Source organism: Hippocampus zosterae, chromosome 2 (genome assembly GCF_025434085.1).
Source record: "Hippocampus zosterae strain Florida chromosome 2, ASM2543408v3, whole genome shotgun sequence".
NCBI classification, from domain to species: Eukaryota; Metazoa; Chordata; class Actinopteri; order Syngnathiformes; family Syngnathidae; genus Hippocampus; species Hippocampus zosterae.
Window position 1 is genome coordinate 8,952,815 of NC_067452.1, and position 24,406 is coordinate 8,977,220.

At 42.1% G+C, this 24,406-nt stretch overlaps 3 protein-coding genes across 3 annotated transcripts; 1 reads left to right on the forward strand and 2 right to left on the reverse strand.

The window, feature by feature from the left end:
- Positions 1–14,695: 14,695 nt before the first annotated feature.
- Positions 14,696–19,513, forward strand: mmadhca (metabolism of cobalamin associated Da). Its single transcript, XM_052053215.1, has 8 exons — positions 14,696–14,786; positions 15,204–15,256; positions 15,450–15,591; positions 15,761–15,975; positions 16,894–16,999; positions 17,089–17,204; positions 18,420–18,506; positions 18,935–19,513. Exons 2-8 carry the CDS (start codon positions 15,245–15,247, stop codon positions 19,154–19,156), a joined length of 900 nt encoding a protein of 299 aa, XP_051909175.1. The 5' UTR covers positions 14,696–14,786; positions 15,204–15,244; the 3' UTR covers positions 19,157–19,513.
- LOC127592401 (uncharacterized) lies at positions 19,203–21,947 on the reverse strand. Its single transcript, XM_052053139.1, has 5 exons — positions 21,830–21,947; positions 21,452–21,567; positions 20,844–20,953; positions 20,609–20,755; positions 19,203–20,518 (listed from the first exon to the last, which is right to left on the reverse strand). Exons 2-5 carry the CDS (start codon positions 21,497–21,499, stop codon positions 19,573–19,575), a joined length of 1,251 nt encoding a protein of 416 aa, XP_051909099.1. The 5' UTR covers positions 21,500–21,567; positions 21,830–21,947; the 3' UTR covers positions 19,203–19,572.
- An 824-nt stretch (positions 21,948–22,771) lies between these two features.
- On the reverse strand, positions 22,772–23,837 carry LOC127596171 (ly6/PLAUR domain-containing protein 6-like). Its single transcript, XM_052058359.1, is given in 5 exon segments — positions 22,772–23,096; positions 23,098–23,159; positions 23,224–23,345; positions 23,473–23,614; positions 23,829–23,837. Coding segments are annotated over 5 exon segments (459 nt in total). The 3' UTR covers positions 22,772–22,972.
- Positions 23,838–24,406: the final 569 nt, after the last annotated feature.

A 24,406-nucleotide genomic window follows, 5' to 3' on the forward strand; every position in this document is an offset into this window, starting at 1 on the left:
GTGAGGAGCTGATGAGGTGCTGTTTAGAAAGTTCATCTTGTGTGCAGCAGAGGGAAGCAACTAACTGAACCTTTGTTTTTGAAATTAAGTCTTTTTTTTTTTTTGGTACTTTAATTGAGTAGTTATTTTTCTGACCAAAAAAAGATAGCTGGACTTTCTATTCCTTAAGTTTAGTACTTTGTTTTTTCAACAGTCAAGAGATGACGACGCATTTAAAAAAAAGATTATCTTTAATTTGATGACCAAAATATGTTTCTTTTGTTCAGTCTTTCTTATCTCCAGACTGTTAAAAAAATCATTTAAAAAGTTGACTCAACTGAAAATTTCATGTGAACAAACGTCAATAAAATTTGAAGTTGGGCAATTCAACAAAATATTTAAAGTTTTGCTCATGTGATAATTGGCTTTCCCCACATTTTCAACAAACTAGTAAGACTTTGCAAAATGTATTGTCCCTTGCATTGTACCCCAACTTAAAGAAATAAGTAAAAACAACTTGCAAATTCTTTTGGAGCAAAATACTTGCTTGCTTTGTTGTGCTAACAAATATTGTTGCCATAAATTTTAAGAATTTAAAGTTTTCCAACTTAAAGAACTGTTTTAGCCCAAAAATATAAATGATGTGTTTTTTTGTTGTTTTTTTTACAGTAAAAGAGTTGAATCAGTACTCCTGGGGTTGTTTCTTTTAAACAAGCAATCGGGTGCAATGAGTTTTACTCTCTGATAAGGCGCTAACCATAACTGTAACCCAAACCAACTGGAAAAACATTGTAAAAGAAAATGGTTAAAAACAAAAAATACCGGTAAGCAAAATCTTCGTGCTTCAAAACCGTCTCAATTGAGATTATTGCAAGTAAAAAGTCTTCTTTGAGCTGCCCTGTTCTGACACATTTGGAGCTAGCACAGTGAGCGCAAGATAGTGTCACTTTGTAAGTTTCAGTACACTGTCAATCAAATAAGAAGTTGAAGCTAACTAGTCTACATGGGTGAACCCCGCCCACTTTTGGTTTTGTGAGACCACATTTGATCACGAATGATTGCTTCATGTGTCACCCCTTATGTTCTGTCCAGAAACCATCGTTCACAACAAACTGGTCTTGTAGTGATCCCCCAAAAATGTCTGCAAGTTCACATTTTTTCCTTCGGACTCCAGTGCTCTGGAATGCTTCATCCACGAAAATTGGAGCTGCTCCCTCTGTAGAAATATTTCAAACTTAACTTAAGACTTATTTGCATTGTTTTGCATTTCGTCGAACTATATGTTGGCATGTTTGATTGCCGCTTGTTGTCTTTCTCTTACCCCCCCTGGCTTGGAAAGGGCACGAGTCGATGATAGGTGGACTACCTGCTATGGAGATTTCAGCATTAACCAACCGAGCTGGGTTTTGAGGAGGACCCACTTTTCTGTAAGCTTCTTCCTACAGCTCTTCATCTTTTTTAAATGTACTCTTACACTATTCTAAGTAACATTGTACAGCAGCATGTTGTGTTAAATGTTGCCCAGTCTGCATCTGCTGCAGACTCGTTCTCTTGGAATGGGGATTCCCCCATCCGTGGCCCCTTCTCAAGGTTGTTTTAATCCCCACCCCCCCCCCACCCCCGCACCCCCCGATGTTTTTTTAAAGTTTTTTTCTTGTCCTCCTGTGGGGTTAAGATAAGGGGATGTTGTTAATATTTGTCAGCTGTGAGTATGTGAAGCCCATTAAGACTCTGATTTAGGGCAATATAAATACATTTGGCCTAAATCGGTGACAGCTCCGACAAAGGCTCCAGTGTTAACAGCTGAACCTGTTATTATGGTAAGAGAACTTCTTTTTCCACTCAAATGTATGTGTCTGGACACAATAAATCACAATCTGTCAAATTACCTTACATTTATTTCGTCTGGATGTGATACATGAGTATGGGGGAAAAAAATCATCCTTTGAAGGCGATTTTCGGGCTGCGTATAATATACTGTTTGATTTTCATGCCAGCTCAATAAGATAAGATATACTTAGTGCAGTCTAACTGTGCGCATCAGTGTTCTTCCTTTCGGTGTTCTCCGAGACTTTGCGCAGGTTTAAATTAGCATAAGGGGGCATTTGCACCATTGTGCGATGTTGGACGGAATTTAGCCGATACCCGGCCAATAGTAGCGGATCCCCTTATTTGCATTAAAATCAGGGCAGACGAAGCGCTCATAGAGCTTGAGACATTTACACTGTGAAAGCAGAAATAGATTCGCTGGGGTCCGTTTTGTACAGGTAAACTGCAAGATCTTGCTGTTTATGTAATCGGACGCGTCTGTGATGTGGGCAGCAAATGCCATGCATCCAGGACTGTGCATCAGCTCTATCAGGCTCGACTTGCTCCGGCACCGAAACGAGGATGTGCCCGTTTTTAACGCAGAGGGCCTGCCAATGAAAACAGGGCCATCTGTGTTATTTTCGACAAATTACGGTATCTGTGCTTCTACTTAAATACAGGGCGTGAGTACTTTTGCCACCTCTGGCTATACTGGGAAAAGACAATAAAGTGTACCTAATCTGTTGCCAATTGTTGTATCATTCTTGTGGACATACAGCATCTACTGATGGCAAAAGCATCGCAGCGCCTGGCTGATTTTGCCGCCGTGGCGATGTCGACACGTAAGAATCTGACAAGATCAAAGGTCTTTTTCGCTTCCGACATCTTCCCTTCAATGTGAGCTGAATCACAGTCATGGTGTTTCACCTCCAGCAAAACGACAACATCACCATCCTTATAATGAAAAGGTTTTTGCGTGTCACATCCATGACTGAATATAGCGTTTCAAGTTGTTCATATCTCAAAGCAAGGAACAAGGATGGACGGGTGGAATTCATCCATACCTGGGTCAGACTTTTTGCTTTATGAAGTGGTCAGGCAAAGGTTTCAAGTAACATGAACATGTGGAATTGCTAGCAAAACAAAAGAAAAAAGAACGTGCAAAGTTGATATATTGATGCTTGCTGAGATGATGTTTTGGGAGATTTTGCCGAGGTTTCGTATGAAACATGCATGAAGACAGTTGAAAAAATAATCCCCCCCCAAAAAACGGATCAAAAAATGTCAATCATTTTCAGTGCATTTTTTTTTACTCGGTCCGATTGCACCCTAATTCCAATTTTAACAGCCAATTATCCAAGCTTGACATTGGCCAAAATTTTAGCACGGCTCCTCATGAGATAAAAATACAATGTGAAACCTGAGCCCCACAAAACGATTTTAACATAAAATCCTGGCACTAAAGCAGTAATAGACGATTCACACAGGGAATCAAAAGGGCCATGCAGCGGGACAGGGAGGTCACAGTTATCTTGGGGAAGGTCAGAAAAAAAACTGCCACAGGGTAATGGAGTGAGGCTCATAAGCAAGCTGTTAATAGCAAACAGCGACTCACCTCAATTTGTCAGGGGGTTGAAGATGCCTGAAGTTATCGTTTTTCTATTTCCGTTGAGCGGAAAAGTGCAAGGCGGCAGAGAAGACATTCTGGCACAGGTTTATTATGCTTGAATGTTATGTCGTTGCGTCTCCCTTGTTGCCGTGAGCAGGGGACAAAGGAGAGCACTCTCACTGGAATCAAAGTGCTTACCCGTCGAGGCAAGTGCATCCACGAGGGAACTGGTTCATGTTTTTCCCATTAACTCAAGATACGGCAAGTGCTGATGGTGGAGCTTTCGGGCAAGTCTCTCTGCGCCATTCTTGTCACAAACAATCCGGATAGCAATCTTTTAACCTTTCATCCTTTTTCTATACCACTTATGGTCGTGAGGGTCTCGGCTGTGCTGAAGGCTACCCCAGATGACTTTGGTGAAAAGTGGGGTACCCGGCGCATGTACACAAACAAATGCAAACTCATATTCACCTTGCATTCAACGGTTTTGGAAGACTGACTATTGGCAAAGTAGCCACTTCGGAAAGGACAGACGAGGAACCAAGCCTCCATCAACGGGTTTGAGGAAGGCATTTTCTCACTGGTTTGTCTAAAATACTCGGTTGATTTGTTGATGTGTAATTTAGCAAAGCCTAAATGGACAGTCTGTCCATTTAGCAAAGCACAATGGACAGTCTGCAGGCTAACGATTACGGCATAACCAGTTGTCACGAAGCCAGGAGGAGACTTACACATGCCATTCAATTTTGGTGAGTACCCGAAAACACCTGCAGATCAAGGATTTTTGAGCTATTTTCATTACAGCTAGACTCCGTTGGGGCCACGTGTGATCGAGAGCGAACAAATTTAGCAGCATTGGCCCAACTCGGGAATCTCCTCCAAGCGGTGTTGGGAATGCCTTCGGGCTACAAACAGTTCCCAGTCAACAGCCGACAACTGGGTCTTCAGGAGCGGCTTTGCGACCCTGTTGGAAGTTGCTCAACAGCAACAGCAGCAGCATTGAAAAACGGTGCAATTTCATGTGCATTACCACCGCCTACAGGACATGGGTGGAACGATACAGATTTCTCACATAATTCATCATGTCTGGGTGTCATTTAAGTTGCTCTTGGTGGTTCTGTTGTGAGGATTTGAATTTCACTGAACGGAAGTGAATTAAATCAATCTGTGGGCTTCTTTCGTCAAGGCTACGAGCTTAATAATGTCTCTATCCGATGCCACTTGCCCTTGAGCGTTTTTAACACTGTCTGCGGGCGCACAAAGGAAGAGAATTCTTGTGATGCTTTGAAAGAAACTAACTGCAGATTAGTTTGAAAAGAGGAGAGGAAAGGTTCCAACATGCACTATTCAAGGTTCCGCTATCAGCCACAGATAATGGCATTCCACACGTTGACATTTCAGGGTGTTTTAATCAGGATGTACTGAAGGGTGCCAAGTATGTTATGTTGTGTTACTCCGGATGATTACCCGATAATTCCCAAGATTTCAGCAAAGTTCTCTGTAAAATGTAATATGCAAAATTCTGTAACTATTTAAAAATAAGATTTAGTCAGTCGCCGATGGTGTACTGGTACACCGCCTGACTTGTGTGTAGGCAGCGCGGGATCAGTTCCCACTCAGTGACGGTGTGCATGTGGGTGCGAATGGTCGAGTGTCTATCTACTTGAATACATTGATATCCCTGCGGCGTTGTCATGTTATATTCTGTCTCCATATGACAAAAATGCCACAGTGTATAGCAAACGGTTGTACCAATATGTCTGGGAGAAGCACATTTCATCGGTAAGAACGCAATTTCAAACGTTCTCTCACGCTAGACCCGAATGTTCAAAATAATTGAATAGATTAAGTACAGAATACTCAAAGTTTTACAAAAAGTACAAGTAGATTAACTACCGGTATGTCAAGTTGGTGGAACATGTTACGTTTTATGAGTAATTTTTGATTACATTGAACTATATTAGTTTTTGGGTATGCATAACTTAAAAACATAAATTAATTCTAACTTAAATGGAATTGAGTTACTTAATGATAGTTTTGTTTCTACTGTTTCAAAAAGGGTAATATTTACAAATAAAATTTAGATAGCATGTGCTAAAAGTGCAACTGATGAATGCTTGAGAATCTGCTGTGCAAGCCAGTTCACCTGAAGGTGATGGGGGCTGCCACTGTGGTGAACTCTACAATATCGTATTTGCTGCCGTTGTTAATGCATGCCATGCTTTTGGAAATGTATCATTTTGCCCTGTAGATATAAAGTATAGAGTGCACATCAACAATAGGTTTATTATTTTTGTTGCAGTTTGCAGTGGAGGAGGACTGTACTGTGATCCACAGAGAGCTGTGACAATCATTACATTTGGATTTTTGATTATATTTTGTGTATACTTCGTAGTATGTACAATATGTACTGTATGGTAACGGGTCCGTTTATGGTAAATACAGAGGCCACCAGTGGAACCAAGACTGAAATCTTCTCTGACCTTGAGGGTCTCTTTGTGGAATGACCTGGCCATTGTGCATCTTTGCTTTCGGCTTTATCTCCTGCTCTCATCACAAGGAGTGTGTTCTGCAGCTCTCCGTCAAACTGCAAGGACAGCTGTCACGTCAGCATTTCTGGCATTCATCATGGCTTCTCTCAAATATCTCAATTTAATTTAGGATTCTTCCTGCAAGTTGGACATACAGGTATTGTGTATTTTGCATTTTCTCTGCAACAGATGATGCATGGCCAAATTGCACATGGCTGCTGGGTTGGCGTAAGACTCAAGTGGATAAGCTTATTGATTTAACTGAAGGCAAATAGGTAGCTATTGATTGAGCCAATCCAACTGCTAGGTTTTTTTTTAAAACCATAGAAAAACGTTCATGAATCATTACTGCGATAAATAAGGGGACAGACTTGCCCAAAGAATAAAAACAATTTGGTCGGTTGATTTTTTAGCAGGGTTGCAATTACATGCAATTCCAAGCAGTGAACTTAGATTTCAGTGTAAAATGGTGAATTCAGCTTGAAAGTGCTCATTCCTGTTCAAATGGTAAAACATAATGAATGTTAAAGCTCTTTTTTTAATGACAAGAACACAATTAAATATTTGGCTTATATCCGATGACCCTGAACATGATATGCAAAATAGAAAATGGGTAGATGGAAATGGCTTTCCAGATTCACAGTATGGACAAAAATATTTCAACAACAGATTACAGTGATCCATCGCTACTTCGCGGTTCATTTATTGTGGGTTCAGTGCATCACTGATTTTTTTGTAATTTTATTATTTTTATTTTTTTATTTATTTTACATATACATGGAGTACAATACTGTATATGTTGCTCTATGTGACTCGCTGCTGTTTTGCAGCTTCTCGCGGACCGTTTTGCAGTCTATAAAAAAAAAAGAATATATATATATGTTTTTACCTGTTTATGTTAATTGGACGCTACTTTGCGGATTTTCATTTATCGCCGGTGGTTTTGGTCCCCATTAACCCCGATAAACGAGGGATTACTGTATAACACCTATGTAAAATGGGAGACAGGATACTGTACGTGGAATTGGTCTCACTTTTTGTGATATAAAAAAAAAAACTCAAATCAACAAATCAGCTTGTTCCGCTATTAATGTACCCCATAACTATAGTTGACCCTATGTTCTGACATTTGTAAATATATGGTGGTGGTTAGGGTAAGTTAGTCCCGTGTATTAAATTGTCATGATTCGGTTTAGGGACCAACAGGTGGCACTGTAGGGCTCCCCGGGCAGCTGCACACCTGTTGGTCATTTGGTAATTAGTTGTATAAAAGGACTCCAGCCCGAACACAAAGTGTCGGGTCATTGTTGCTTCTTGCTACTGTCATGTGTGTTGCTGTTTGCTCTTGTTTTCTGTCATGTTTAGTTCATTGTTATGTTTTAGATTTAGTCATGGTTTTTGTTTGATACTTTGGACTTTGTGTGTTTTGGATTTAGTTTTCTTTGTTTTAAATACAATTCTTCAAATACACCCTGCTCCTCCCTCCTGCCTGCTTTTTGGGGTCCACCACCACCTTGCAAACGTGACAAAACTGTGGCAGAGTTCACAGGGTGTATGCAGGATTTGCATTTTGGGGGTTGATATGTATACCGGTACTTGATATGTCACTTTAAAATGGTGTACAATGATAATCTGCATCAACTGTTACAGTATTGTATTCTACCACTGATCACTTTCGCTCTGCTTGATACTTTGCACATGTCTCACAGCTGTCATTGGGTGGTAGTACCGCACAACGGTACCCTTACATTATGGAATGTCTTTCCATACCTATATGTCATAGTTGCTTGTTATTGATGATACTTGTGTGGCCTGTACTACGAGAAACAAATTCCTTGTGTGTCCTACATACTTGGCCAATAAAGATGATTCTGATTCTGATAAAAGATGGGACAACCAGATATTTATCAAACTTGACAAAAATATTGCTCTGTTTCTTCATCAAGACCTCGAGGTGGACCGGCGGAGGTACCCCTTTAGAGGTGTGTCGTAACATGGCCCATTTATGGGATTTCTATTTTATTGCTCTAATACATAATATTGTATTGACTGTTTTTCAAACAATTTACTTGGCCAAATATATCCATGCGACATGGAGTACTTGGAAGAGATTTTGTCAAGGTTGGCCAGTCCCAAGAGTTCCAAGTGATGCTATTCATGAGAATTCACGCATGTCGTACATTAGCAAAGTCTTAGCGTGCGAGTCTTGTCAATTATGAATGAGTATCCAGCCCACGCTTCACACGGGGCATACTCTGCACCAAAAGAAGAAAAATAGTAAAAAGAACACAGACCAGCATCATTGCACCTACCAGTTGACTGGTGATGTTCTTGCCACCTGTCATGACAAACAGCCGCAGGGCGATTAAAAGAGCACATGGACTGCTGACGTTAACGTGACCAGATAAGAGATAACAATCCAAATTAGGTCATTGCTGGTCGGGTAGTTGGTCCTGTCTGACGGCAAGAGGTCAGTTCCTCTCACCTTCTCTGGCTGCGCAGCTGTGGCAAAAACACAAGATACTCACAGCCTTGACTCACTCTGCTTGTGTAAGGTGAGCTGCTTCAATTGAGTGCCCAATTCTGCTTTAATGTGTGTGTTGGGTTTTTTTGCCATTTGTCTATTAACATTTTTCAGATGACACGAATAATATGGGCACGCCACAACAACAAACAGCACGCCACGAATGAGATCTTTCAGCTCTTCTTTGGCTTCTTGCTTTTTTGTTGTTGTTGATGAATAACATTTACTATGCTTGTAATTAATGTCAGAGAATTGAACGCAGAGACAAAAGGTCATTCTTCTGTGTTCTGTTGAACTGTACCGATGTGTCTATTTTTGTGTCTCTGTATCATGCAACCCATGGCCTTCTGATTATGGTACTCAAAGGTGTTTTTGCCCCTCAGTGAGGTATCATACTGCTGCGTTTAAGCCAAGCGTGAGGAGTTGAATCAGCCCCGAGGGCATGATGCACTATGACTCTCCATTTTGGAGCATCTCCAGCTGTCTGCTAACATTAATACATCTTCCTGTGGAATTCCAAGAGCCGTTTTTTTTTTCTTTCTGCAGGCTCTTTTGAAATTGTTTTTCCTACGTTGTGTTCGTGTACAGGCATGTTTCACGCGCACACTTTACTGGTCTATTGGACCAGTGCACACACCTCTCATGTTGTATTAGCGCTTGTGTATGCAGTAGGGCAGGGTATCAGAAAGTGACTGCCAAGACGATATCATCACAATATTTCATCTCACACACACACACACACACACACACACACACACACACACACACACACACACACACACACACACACACACACACACACACACACACATTTTACCGTATGAATATATGTTTTTAGAAGGCGGCACAGTGGTCGACTGATGTCGATTAGCATGTCGATTAGCATGTTGGCCTCACAGTGCAAAGTTGGTGGATTTAACTCGAGCCCGGTCTTCCTGTGTGGAGTTTGCATGTTCTCACCATGCCTGTGTGAGTTTTCTCCAGGTACTCGGGTTTCCTCCCATGTTCAGACGAATGCACAGACACTGTAACATCATACATCAGTTTCTGTGAGGGTGTGAGTGTACAGTACTATCAAAGTCCTTCGGCACCTTCAACAATAACAAGCCATGGTTCACTGCCAAACTCAGGCAACTTAGAAAAGCGAACAAGGCCGCCGTTAGAGGTGCACTGTACAAGCATGAACGAAACCAATTGGCAAAGGAAATTAACATTGCAAAGAGAAGCTGTGCAGAGAGGCTGAAAAAAAAAACAGTTTTCCGCTCACAACTCTGCATCTGTGTCTTATGGCCTGAAAGTAGTTCAAACTACTACAGGACAGCATTGCGCAAAGCAGTGAACAATAAGGGACTGGTTGACAATCTAAACTGCCCTGTGTCAACCGTCGAGGACTTCAAGTTACTGTGCATCACAGTCTCCCAGGATATGAAGTGGGAGGCCAACATTAACACCATCCTGAAAAAGGCCCTGCAGAGGATGTACCGGTACTTCCTGAGGCTACTGAGGAAGCAAGGCCTCCCACCTGAGCTGCTAAGACAGTTCTACACAGCAGTCATCGAATCAGTCCTGTGTTTTTCCATCACAGTCTGTTTTGGGGCTGCCACAAAAAAGGATAAAATCTGACTCCAACGGACAGTTAGGACGGCGGGAAAAATCACTGGTACCAGCCCAACCACTCTCAAAGACTCGCACACCGCAAGAATCAAGACAAGGGCACAAAAAAAAGCCCAGTGAATTTAATTGGACACGTTATAGTGGCCCTTAGTCCTGAGGTGTGGTTGTGAGTGTGAATGTTTGTTTGTCTATATGTGTCCTGCGATTAGCTGGCAACCACAGTTCAGGGTGTACCCCACCTACTGCCCGAAGACTGCTGGGATAGGTTCCAGCATGTCTGCGACCCTCGTGAAGATAAGTGGCTCGGATAATGGATGGATGTTTCTATAAAGTACAATAATATAGACTGCTATTTTACTGATTTAACAAACATTTCCTTTTGTAGGGGAGGCTGGGACAGATGAATGGCATTTCCATTCCTTTAAATGAGGTTAGAGAATTTGAGATCAAACTGTTTTGAGATACATGGTCGTGAAACAAATTAAACTTGTACCTCAAGGCACCACTGTGCAGTCATTTCAAGCTTGTAGTGGTGTCATGGTGTTTTCTTTTCTTCTATTTCCTTATTTAGCTCTTTGTTAGACTTTCCCTGTCAGCCCTGTAATCCAACCAGACAGTGCTGTAAGACAGTGGCAAGGTTTTAAGTGCCTTCAGAAATGTCACAATACATTGCTTTTGCGGACAAATTGCACACAAGCACACAAACGGAGATACTGTCACATATTGTATGTCAAGTGTAACTGCATGAGAATGGAAGATGGTTCATAAAAATGTTTCTTGAAGGCGTCTGCTCTTATTGTGAAGCAATTATTCTCACTGTGGTGTGACATGTCAGCAAGAAGGAGAGGTTTGCGATGTGTGGATAAGAGTGCAGAAAATCACTAGAATTCAACCACTGCTGCTGGTCAGTTACCTCCCTGCGGAAATAAAAACAGCATACACCTGCAAGGGCTTTCTTGTGTTTCGGTGCTGGTCTTGCTGTTGTCACAAGCAAGGCCAGTAGCAAATGCAAAACAAAATAGCCGAGATTTAAATAGTATTACCTTCCATCAGGGCGGCATGGTGGTTTGCATACCGGCCTCACACTGAAGAGATGCAGGGTTCGATTCCAGCTTTGGCCTCCCTGTGTGCAGTTTGCATGTTCTCCCCATGCCTGTGTGGGTTTTCTCCGGGTTCGCTGTCAAAACTCTGACAAAATAAATAACTCATATGTCAGGGTGTGGGGGGCTTTATTTTGAGGTTGTTACTTTTCCTTTTCTAATTCTTAAAGATGAATTGATCCCAAATCAGCTTGGTTAACCATTAACTGAGGGCTCACCAACCTTTTTGAGCCTGAAAGCTACAGTACTCTACTGATTAATGTGTAGTTTCATACACATATATAAAATAACAAATTTGCTGAAATTATTTTATTTGATGTGCTATTTATAGTCAATCATATTCTTTCTTGTGATTTCTCAGAACAACTCGAAAACAGAAATATATCTGTATTTTCTTTTTGCCAATGGTTGTTAGGGAGGAGCCAGCCAGGCAACCTCCTCAGCCGTACCCAGGTGTGAGGTGCAGAGCACCCTGGCTGAGGAGGCTACCTGGCTGGCCCCTCCCTAACAACGGTCACATCTTTAAATGATAACTTGTACCATACAACATTCCTAAGAAATCCCAATGTCCCATTATTGGTGAGTTATTTTCAGAACAGCCCCCGTGCTGCTCATGTGGTCCTATGGGACTACCGGTGCCGCGCGGGCACCACGTTGGTGACCCCTGCATTAAACGATCACTGGCTCAGTACACATTTAAGATTCACACAAGAAAATATTGCTTTGCAGAATGTGGGAAAACATGACATGTTCCAGGCAAGGTATTTTGTGTTAATTATGTGACTCATTTGGAGCGTACTTCAGAGAGTGGAGAGCGCCAAAGCATCCAAAAGTGTGTCTTCGTGTTCGACGAGGTTGATTGGAGTAGATATTATCAGTATGTGTTTGTATTCAATGCTTACATTTGCACCTTCTAATGCTAATGAGGACTGGGAGAAAACACTTTCACAGCACTTTTTTGCTTTGCATTGAAAATATGTAGATGCATAGAGGAGTGTCTTTCAGGAAAAACAGAAATTGGAGCACAGAATTAACTGTGTATTTCCATAAATGTGCTCTGGCCTAGCAGCCGTCTGTTGGTGCTGATACTCCGATAACAACCCCGGAGGCCCTTGATGCATATGCATGATTTTACAGTGCACATACGCACTGCTAGCTCATTAGCGGCCACTGCCCTGAGGCTTCCAACTGAGGGTAAGGCCTCATTGCACAGTTCAGCAGCTCTGATAGTACTTGGGGCATTTTGGACTTCCCTGTGTGAGCGTCAGGTGCAAACACCTCCAGTCATATTTCATCATTTGGATCCTTTCTGCCACAGCTGTCATGGCCATATTTGGGGCAATGTCAGTCGTATCTGTAACTTTCTGGAGCAGAAACAGATGGGGCCAGTTTTTTTTTTTATTTTGTGAATAGTCCAATATTAAGAGCAACGTCCCCCCAGTATGGTTTAATGTCAATGGACGCAAAAATAAATTCCACATTAATGGAGACATTTTATGTATTGCTGAAATCAACTAGTTTTAGATGTATAGTGAGCCAGGCCTCATCCACCATATATTGCTGGGTCAATGGTGAGTCCAGCTTTCGTCCCACTGACGAACATTGGGCTGGTTGTCACCCATTCAGTGCAGCTTTCGGCCATCTTCTCTACTCGGCGGAGAATGTGCACTGTGGCTGGATGCAGAAGCTAGACTTTTATCCTTGGGGTGGCCAAGGTTATCACAGGTGGTCGGCAAAAAAACGAAACAAATAAAACTTGGAAACATGTTATCAGCAATCAACATCCATTTTTATATTGAATAAAATTTACACACACATGCACATATGTATTCCCTCCACATACAGTTACTGTATTTAGAGTTACTCGCACTCAGGGTTCCTTCATTCCTGAATGAATGAATTTTATGTTTCCATATTGTGTGATCAAATCCATAAATTGTTGGCATCATCTGTGATCAAGCCTGTTTTAATAAAATACGTTTTGAAATTAAAATTAAATTATTTGAGGTGTCTCTGATGCTTGTTTCTACTTGCAGAAGCAGAGTCCAAAGTGTGGAAAAAGGGAGAGATTCAAAGAAATTGAATGCATTTGAAGTCATGGAGGTAGCAGCTCAAATACTCTACAGTACTTTGAGTATAAACACAAATCCCCCGTAACTTTGACTTCACCGAACAATCAAGTAAGTGCCACCTATCAGAGCCTAATGCTGTTAGCAAATACAGTATAAAGCATTAATCTGCAGGCAAGGCGCCAATATTTTTTCTGTACATCTCAACTCACGATACTGGGATAACATACTTGGAATGATCGATGCAGCCAGTGAAATTCGCTCTCTGCGAGGCTCTTCTGATTCCATACAAGGATCCTGGTATAAGAAATGCACTGATAACAGTGATTTCAGCAACAAAAAAAAGACAAAACAGAAGTTGTCAGTTGCAGAGGGGATGCAAGAGGCTGCCTTCTGGCACACACAGGGTACAACTGCAGCATAAACTGGCTGGATGGATGGAGGTCTTGAGGAGCCGACGATGAGAAGAAAGGAGCGTTCGCGCGGAGTGCCGATGCGGATTTGGAGCTGGGAGTCGCGGCTTGGAGTTTGAAGCGGATTATGTGGGACAGGAGAAGTGAACTAATCTCTTTTCGTCAATGGACGCTACAGCTTCGTGTTTGCTTTCAAAACTTTGCTTGTAGCAGACGTGTCAGCATGATGTCTCTGATCCACTGGTGAAAGGACACTTTGATCCTCTCCTCTTTCATCTATAACTGCTTCAGACAACAAAGTGTATGCAGAAAAGTGGTGAAGATTGCACGACTGTCTCTGTCCTATGTGTTGTCTTGTGTTATTTTTTGTTATTTTGACTTCAAAATGGCGCCGCGAGAGTGGCTGCCTTTCCAGCAGCTCCTATTTTGTTGTTGTTCTACTTCTTCCTTTCATAACTTTGCTGCTGTGAATCTGGAATTTCTCCATTGCGAGACTAATAAAGGTATTCTTAATCTTAAACACGGTAACAGGAATTGTCTTGGAAAAGAATGGCTGCTTGTGAACTTTTTAATGTTTTTAAACTTAAATAACTAGATAGATAGAGATAGAGAGAGAGAGAGAGAGAGAGAGAGAGAGAGAGAGAGAGAGAGAGAGAGAGAGAGAGATAGATAGATAGATAGATAGATAGATAGATAGATAGATAGATAGATAGATAGATAGATAGATAGATAGATAGAAACGCACACACACGCCCCCCCCCCCCGTCCCCCCACTACACACACGCACACACACAGGCACACGCGCACACAGAGTACTCACACGAGTGTACAATTTAAAAGGACAAATTAGGTCAAATCGGGATTTGGCATGGAATGGCATCAGAACGACTATTATTCACATTACGCCATCCATACATGTGTACATCTCTTGTTGCAAGACGTTAATTGTGAACGGAAAACTGGAAAATTGGAATTGACTGTGCAATTGAAGACTTGAGTGAACAAGGGTGGACATTTTATTTTCTTTGCTGCCATCTTGTGGTGAGTTTTACATATTTGCTGATGAAACGGCGCGTGCGCAATATGTCCTAAATCACTTTCCGTAGTTATTTTGCGAATGATAAGACTTATTTGCCAGGTAAGAACGTCGTGTACTTACAATACAATTTAATGCCGGTGTGCGATTGTGTGTTGTACGCCATAAAACTTGTTTTGTGTAGTTTCGGGAATGCGCTCTGTTAACGAGATGGACACGCAATTAAAGTACAAAGTGTCAAAACAAGATCAGCTGATTCACCTTCTATTTTCCAAATGCCAAACGCCATTCGACGTTGTTGGTCGATGTTGTAACACAATTCCAAAGTAAATGTTGTCTTGCTGTTGTTTTTTGCTTGTGCCAAATGAAGTACATACGTACCCATAACACTGCGTCAGCTAGTTTGTGAGCGTGTGGTGACAAAACTTACCGTAGCTAGCATGTCCAGATAGCTACAACTTTCACATAATAAACGACTTGGGAATCCGATGTAATACTTTCGTTGATACTTTCGAACAGGTCAGACGATTTATAAAGAAGCCAAAAGTCAACTCTCTGCGATGCCCAGCACAGTAAGTGACACATTTGTATCTTGCAGTAGATGTGTTAACTACAATCTGGTTAGCTAATGTGTGGCATGAGGTGGTATAGTAGTCGTTGCAAAATAATGTATATTTAGAGTATAAACCGGGCGTGAGCCTTCAGCAAAGAATAGGGGTTTTCTCTGATGAAGTCACCCTTACAGTGAGTCTTTGTGTACGATAGGTCTTGTGTGGTGGAGGCCGACTGGTCCGTTCTCAGACTCTCGGTCGGCAAATTTTAGCGGCTCTGAAGTTGGGTCGAGTCAGAACATTCTCTACTGCAAACCCAGATGAACCTTACATATCTGTCGCACACACAGAATCAGGTATGCTTTCAAATGTGGTTTTTTTTGTTAATACTACTTTTACAATATGTAAAATATTTGTGACTCCAAGTACCAAAAGTAAAAACAATTGCGTTGGTATTTTCGTGTCATCCTGCGAATTATTTTAACAAACAACGGCGAAAGGTTATAACTCGGGTGTCCTCTGCAGGCCCTAGGACTGTGTGGCCCGATGAGAACATGGGACCTTTCGGACCTCAGGACACGCGCTTCCAGTTACCAGGCAATGTCGGATTTGACAGCCATCTGGATGGCTTGGAAGAGAAGAAATCTCCAGTCGACAGGACTGTGCCTGATGTACTAACAGCCCCGTGCAGCTCGGAGAGACAACAGTTCATCCTAGCCCAGTTTGTCAATGAATTTCAGGTTGGAATCGTTAACGTCAGCCCTGTTGTATAATGAGTTAGCAAATTCACAGCAATTATCCCGATGTTCGTGCATCCTTAGTCAACCTTAAATTAGATTATCGGTTCATCCATTTTCTATGGCACTTCTCATAATTGGTACGATGACTGAGCTGGATCCGATTACCAGTACACTCAACCATGGGTGAGAAATGGGAACTGTCATCCAGTCACAGTAAATTCCATTTTCCTAAATTCCCCTTAACATAGACACAGTTATTAAATCTGCCATTCAAAAGTTAAAACAAAATTGGCATGTTTTCCTAGGATTTTTTTTTAGATGAATTTGTAATTAGCATTTTGATTTTTAAAATAATGCAACGGGTGTAACCACCACTATGCATTTCTTTGTACAGGGAATAAGGGGAAGGGTCTATGAAATATGTCACATAAAATATTGCCAACATTGTTTTTAAATTGTACAAAAATTGATCAACATTTGCACACATTTTGCCCCCTCGCCCAAATGGTAATACAGTGAACTGCATATTTATGGTTTGCATTCGTTAATTTGCAGATTTTTTGGGGAAGTGTAACCTATTTGCTGTTTTTATGTGCATGCCAAAGAAATAACAGTTTTGCTTTGGCAATATCAGATGGCATCATAGTGCCAAGGAACTATTTAATGAAGTTGAGAAGCTTCATTTACACAATTGCAATTTGTTGCTATCTTGTGGCATCTATAGGTAACAAGTGTACAGTAATCCGTTTTTGGGGTGTGTAAATTGCTCGCATGGCAGGACTCGACCAGTCGCCTAAGAATTGCAGTGGCGTATCTAATGAATGAGAGGTCATTGTTCTTCACAAGTTCTTAAACAGTTTGGTTTAATTAAATCAGCACTCACATTTAAACTATGATCTGCTTTGTGCTGCTCATCAGGGGAAATTGGGCCCCATATCCAAGCGCGTCCACAAAGCTGAGCAGTACTTCAATCAAACAGACACTGATTGCTCTATAAGTTCCTGTCCTGAGCTGTTAAGGAAAGGTGAGTGCTCTTTTGATTTATGCTTTCCCAAAATAGTTAACATGAAGTGCTGGTACATAAACCTAACTATAGAACATCTGTGTTGTCAGATTTGGAGCTTTTGTTCCCGACAGTGCCTAATACTTCCATCACAGTTGTGACGGTCTCACAGAGGAGCGGTCGCTACAAGGGGGCGGAGCTAGACAAAGAGCAGTTACTCAGCAAAGTGAGTCTTCAGTGTGAATTGGAACCTGGAAAGCTGAATCTGTGGTCTCAGTGTGAATTGGAACCTGGAAAGCTGAATCTGTGGTCCTCATTCGGGTCATGGCTTAGTTGGTGCCTTTCCTAGCTGACTTTGGGCAAGGGGCGTGGTAAACCCTGGACAGGTTGCCAGCCACACGCAGGACACATATCGACAAACTAGGATTCACACCGATGGATAATTTGGTCCTCAGTAAACTAACATGCATTTTTTGGTCGAGTTTGACATTAACATTGGTTTCGGTGTCACAACGTGACTGTGACGGACCACCGACGTTCACTGCTGCTGGACTGAGCGGGCCAGTACAAATTTCACAAGTTAATATGAAGAAATCCAAACATTTTTGCTTTTTTCTTATTTGATATTCAGTATTTTGAGGTTTAGTGTAATTGAATTTGTCAAGCATCATTGGTCTTTCTACCGTGCTGCACACATGTTTTTGCCCATCAGGTAAAATAATTCAATCCGGAATGGCTTGAACAAGATGTAAAAGCCATTGCATGTCAAATCTTCAGTTCGACCTTTTTACAGCAAAAAAGAACAGAACATGTTAAAAAAAAAAAAAATTAAGTCATTTTTACTGAAAGGCCGGCATAATATAAAATAAAGATGACAACTGTTCTATAATAATAACACCTAATAATCGTTGAAACTTATTGTATTATATCATGAAAATAGAGTGCCAGCGCCGTTTCTAGCAAAGCCACCACGACATGCCTCACGGTGGCCCGACCTGGCCACAACCGCAAAAGGCTTAGTGTAGGACTCTGGTTTTGAGGATCTGGGAGGAAGCTGACATGGAGCTTCGAGCCCTAAACTTCTTGAACTCTGAGGCAGACGTACTAACCAGTAGGTCATACGACTTGACCCCCAAAATGACTCCGAAAGTTGCACAATGCTTCAAATTGCCATCTTGCCCGATTTCATGTTTTCTAGCATTACCGCACACATCATTACCGTCGGCATCTAGCTAGCATCTATGATGGTGAGTTTCACACTAGGAAGATTATTTCCTTTTATTTTTTTGAGGGCGAGAAATCATTTCCAAATAGGATCAACACGTTCTGGAGCAAGGTGTGTTCAAACTTAGAGGATTCACTGTGTTATGTATTTGATGTCAATGTTCGTATTTGTGACACGTATTGAGGCAATTTCCACTGTGCTTCTTCCTCACTGCAGTTTGTGAGCGGTGCTAAGGAGATGTGTTTTGCACTGTGGACCGCAGGCTACTGGGCTGACTTTATCGATCCAACAACAGGAGAAGCTGTGAGTTCTTTCGCCGCATTCAGTTTTGCGACTATATTGGCACATCATCAGGTACACTTGCGCAAGCTAAGGAAATGTCTCAATCTGAATTTCAAAAACGGACAAATCATTTTTATTATCTTATCAAGATGGCTGGGAGGAGCAACATATCAATATGATGCAGTGCTGTTCCAGGCCACTTCATTGTTTATGAGATACCTGTGAATGAGTGCATCGCAACTGCGTTTCTTTGTAAAGACTGAATTGTTAGACTTCTTATTGTGGCCGATAAGTACATTTAGCATTATGGGGGCTAAATACTGTTCTTACCTAATTGTCGTTCACATGCAATGGCAGTGAATAGCTTCATTGTACGGCGATCAATTTCCTAACCAACTCGTTTTTATTTAGAGTAATGGGTAATTGCTGTCTTTGTATTTTCCCCACAGTTCTTTGCATCCCCGCTTCGTTCAAGTTCAGGTCACACAGGAGAGGAGCCACGGCATTCTGGCTTCCGCATCGAGATGTCGGGCTCCTGCACGGTTATCCGACACATCCTGAGAGGAACACCTCAGTTTGTGGGGACGGTTTTCACCAACGCGCCGACCCACAGCGGTGCCATCACACGACTACAAGGACTCTCACACGGACTGGATGATGAGGCTGAATAGTTTTCTTGGTGCTCCAAGTCCATCCGATGTTGTGAAAAGGCTTGACTAAGAAGAGCGTGTGTGTTTTTTATTTGTCTATGTAAAGTGCGTCTACCACACTGCTACCGAGCAAGTGGGCGAGACTGATCCCGAGCAACTCTGTGCTGGCCCTGCAACCGCCCTACACTGCATCCTCGCACCTGCACTATGACAGTTGGCCTTTTAGGAGGCATCACCAGGAGATTTTAGCAGGCAGGGTGTCAATCCTCAAGGTTAGAGACAACTCTAATCTTTAGCCGTTTTCAAAGTCTGATCCGACAAAGTATTTATGGATTTAGCTGCTGAACCAATAAAGTGACCCCAGCCTGCACTGATAAACATTCCTGTGATTTGGCTTTCTCACAGGAAGCACAATTTAGAATCCTTCAGTCTTGGTCCTATGTCAGTTTCCTGGTATTGGTAGAAGCCAGCAACCTGGCCCGTCCATGCTCACAGGCCAGAGAGACTTTTGCAGTCCTTTTCCTAAAAAAATTCTTAACTACCGTAAAAAAGTCCTTTTTTTTGGGTGCCTGGAGATGGTTTTTCAAAGCCCTTGCAAGAGCTTCTACAAAAACAAGTTGGCAGCACACCATAGAAAAATACAGGCGCTCCTTCGAACCAAATTCCTGACAGAGGTCCTTGTAAATGTCAATGTGGAAGTCGCCAATGTTCTGCGGGTGGTTGGGGCGTGTTTCGACCACGGTGCTCTTTAGCTGTGCTAGCATCCAGTCAATGTCCATCTCCAGCACCGACTTGGCATTCGAGGCGGCAATATGGTCCATCAGCTTCCACAAGAACACAGTACAAAATATGTTTTCTTTCTTTGTCCATGTTTCAGCTGGCGGGTGAAGGCACGTGTTTCCTGTCTTTGTGTGCGCCTCAGTGGGAGTCTGAGCGTGAATGTGCGTTGCCGCCTTGTCGCGCGTTTGCACAGGAGTGGGAAGAGGAGCCACCAAGACGTTCGTTGCGTCTTCCGATGACTCGCTGCCCGCGCAGTCCTCTTCAATTCCATATCGACCCGCCATCCTCATGTTTTCCAGGCAATCCCTGAGTACTGAGATTGATTGCAAAGCTATTTCGCCGATTTCAGACACCTGATGAGGCACGTCCAGGTGCGGCGCAGAGTCGAGCTGCGATGACATTTCGGACAGTGCGGAGTTCACAGTCTTGGACACTTTGGCCGCGACCAACTCCAACAGGTGATCGCCGCATGGAGACCTAATCTCTCCGGCGTTTATTGTGTCTTTGAGAGCCAACAGAAGCGAGTCCCAAATGCATGCGTGGATATCATCCACGGTCACACAGGAGTAGTTGAGCGCCTGTTGTGGAGAGTCACAACCATTCCTATGGAGGGGAGGAGACAGAATTGCACAGATTTGATTGCTTCTCTCCACATTTGTTTGTACTGGATGTGCGTAGAGGCATTGGACTTACACTAGGATCTGGGCATGCTCTTCCACCTGAGGCAACACAACACTCAGCACCTCTTGGGAGATTTTGTATAGGATGCTTTGCCACATTTTCAATAGCACCATGAAAGCATTGCAATCAAAATGCCCATATTCTATTAAGTCCCACGTCCTGCAAATAGGAATTAGCAGGTGTTAGCCCAAAATGACAGTCTTTCCATCCGATGAATGACTTGACTCGTTTATTTCATCTTACTTACTCGGATGTTAAGCCATCAAGATACAACTGTAATTCACTTTTGAAGAATTCACTGGCGAGCAGGGGCATGTTCAAGTTGCTGCACCGCAGATATTTGGGTTCAATTGGGGACTGACAACAAGAGAAACAAAATTATTACACGAAACAACCACTGAACTCGCAAACACCCCCAACCCTCCCAAAAAAAAAAAATCAATGAAAAAACAATCATCATCCTCATTCGACTTGTAGAGAAAAAATATCTGCCATCAAAAAGATAATACTGTTTTAGATTACATCAGTTCAACTACTTTATAGGTTTATTATGGTTGTTGGTTTTTCCGCGGTGTAAAACAGCACGGCACCAATAAAAGTACATATGATCACCCTAACAAGACAGACATGTTGATACTGTCTTGGGTGTCATCAATTGCGCACGTGCTGCAACCTGCAGGTTACCTCACGACCACGAGCCCAAGTTCGTCATGCTTTAAATGCAACTGTGAACTAAAATGTTGCTTTAGAAATGAAGTTGTGCTCATGTTTAAGCATAAATTGAAATGTAAGTAAAATTATCATGGGGGCAAAAAAATCAATAGGGGTTCACGCGCATGTGTGTGATTTACTTACGTCATCGTTGTTGGAGTGAGTAGACGGATCCCTCAGGCTGCTACTCATTTTTGTTTCCAAGGAAAAGATTTAAGAAGCAACGCCTCCTGTCTTAATGAACCCTTTCAAGGTGAAATCTTTTGAAAGAAAAAAACATTTCACCGCCTCGTCAAGAAAGCAAGTAAAACACTACATCTGTGTAATTTGACGCGTTCCACCTTGACGATGGACGTGTGGCGTCTGAACGCCACACGTTTGTCACGTGACGTCACCCACCACTTCGTGTTCGCGCGCGCACATACGCAAAGTACTGTATTTAGTTAGTACAGTACTTAAATTGTAGAGGTACACTTTAGTAACTGTTGATAAAATGATCGCCTGTTATATCGTTAGATTCACCTGCACAGCCTGCTCCACCTCTACCCAGTCGACGTCATCAGATCGAGATCCCATTCCGAGCGATAATCCATTGCAATCTATGGGATGGAAGGCCAAATCGAGTGAATGTCACAAATAAATGATTACAAGAAGAGCTTCCGTCAGATATTAAGAATTACCGTCCGCTAAGCTTACTTTGTGCAGCAAGTCAAGTTCTGGAATCTATTGATGCTGATTCCCTTGAAACCTTTTTTAGACTACTTAGCTATTAGGAAATGGTCGGTACCGATTTCGCAAATCTCCAGAAGTCAACTATTTTCCAGGTTTTTGTGATGACGAATCATTGGACCAATGCAATGCTCTTTCTTGGTGGTGGCGCCACATGTGTTGATACATTTTACCCGTGTAGACTTTCGTAAAGTGTTTGATAGTGTGTCTCATGTTCAACTCCTGCATACGCTTGTATCATGTGGCATTGCTGGCAAACTTGAATGGGTTTGGGTTAGTTTGAGGTACAAGGTTTGGACTTTTGGACGTTTGCGACAGTTGGAAATTCAAAATGAGTGTGCCTCAAGGGTCCCTTCTCAGCAATAAGCGTTTTCTTACGTTTATCAATGATTTCGATTCAGTGCTGCAGTTTCTTTGTGATATATTCTCTGCGGATGATGCCATCTTCTACAGTTATTTTAGTCATTTCCTGATGTAAGTGACTGAATAAAGTCTGAGTTGGATGCAGTTTATCAGTGGGCGTTGGAAATAGCGGACGAAAAATGCTTATTAGCGAATTAAGGCTATGCTAACCAAAAATGGGACACAGGTAATAAATAATGTACTTTGTGACTTGGTGTTAGAATTCTCTGAAAGTGTAAAGTTTTCTCACCATTGCTCGATAATTGTAGGCTGCGTCCAAAGGATTCATCAAACAAATTGTGCCGTTATACAGCACTCCCTTTATACACAAAAGCAATAGACGCAGTCGAACTGAACTTGCAGCCGCTTTAATAAGACTACTGTCCTGACAACTATGGAAATTGGAAACAACAACGAAAGAAAACCCCGTATTAAATACAGTATTTCACAATATGATAAAGCTGAGTGTTCAGTTGTAATAATGTTGTTGTTCGCCTTCAGTGTATGTCAACTGACATGAACACCGTTTGTGCCTCACATACATCCAATAATGAGCCTGCTGCTGATGAGGAGGATGACGATGTCGATCAGTGTCACAGCATGACACCCTCTGTCTGAGTTCACCAGAGGGGTAGCTGAGGAGAAAACTGCAGCACTCGGTTCGGGGAACCAACCAGTTGCAAATATTCCCTTCGCAGCAGAATGAGCACACCTGACATTTTTTTGTGTTAGTTATTAAGGTGATACTGTAGGTAAAACTTTAATCAACCACATATCCGAGAGCGATTATCAGTGACTTCAGCACATCCTGTTACCAGGCAGTCTTCCGCAGTTGCACAACGCTTGGTCACAGATACCCTGTCTCCATGGTGATCCATCATGTGGGCGGCAAAACAGTATTTGGTATCTGGAGGACACATGTTGTCACAATTGTGCTCACGCTCTCAAAGTGGATCTAGAATGAATATCTACTGATGTACAAGTTCTAGAGAGCTATCAATTTATTTTAATTTTATTTTGTGTAATAAAGATACATTTTGGATAGTAGATATCCGGCGCACAGCGATTGCACTCATAGTTATCTGCGGCATCTGGACATGTGAAGCACTTAAATACTCGACGATAAGGTGTCGATATGGAGACCAGACATACATTATTTCCCACGAATCTGTGCACCTAACTAAGACATTTGGATAATGCTATCTGCTCTTCCAGCTTCATGGAGACAATGTTGGGAATTGGTGAGTTTTTGGGATATTCACTGTATTTCTGAGAATATTTAAGTGAACTAGATTAAAGTTTGTTTCAAGTCGACACATGGGAGTTGCTGACGCAACTACCTATTTGTCTCTGATAAGTAGTATGGTACCCAAGTACTGTATAGTGATACACTGTACATGTCTAGGTAAAACATGTGCAAATGAACGTGCTCTGTCCAACAAACAGTCAACTACATGTTATAAATATGTAAATGATATCCTAAACTCTCAAAAACGGAAATAATAGATGCTTTATCAGCATACAGCCAATTTTACCGGCAAGTCTTCAATGATTAAGAGCACTATTTGTCGGGCTGCTGTTGCCTGACAAAATCCTTTTGTTCTATACACTTAAAAAATTCCATTGCAACACCTTGCCTCCAACTAAAACTGTACATTTGTATATACACTCAATACTGACTGTACTCAGAGATGATCAAACCCGCACAATACATTTTAATCACTGATTATTCATGTAGAATCGACGTGGGATAGGCTCCAGCAGGCCGGCCAGCAACCCTTGTGAGGACAAACAGTTCAGACAGTGGATGGATGGATGGATGTAATCGACGGAAATTGAGAAGAAGGTTTGATGGAGACCAACATGTGTTGCGAGGAACCAAAACAACAGACAATTGATCGGAATCAGCAATCGTTCTTGTTTATATTCGGCTCGAACGCTTTGAGGTCAGAGCTGAGACGATCGGAG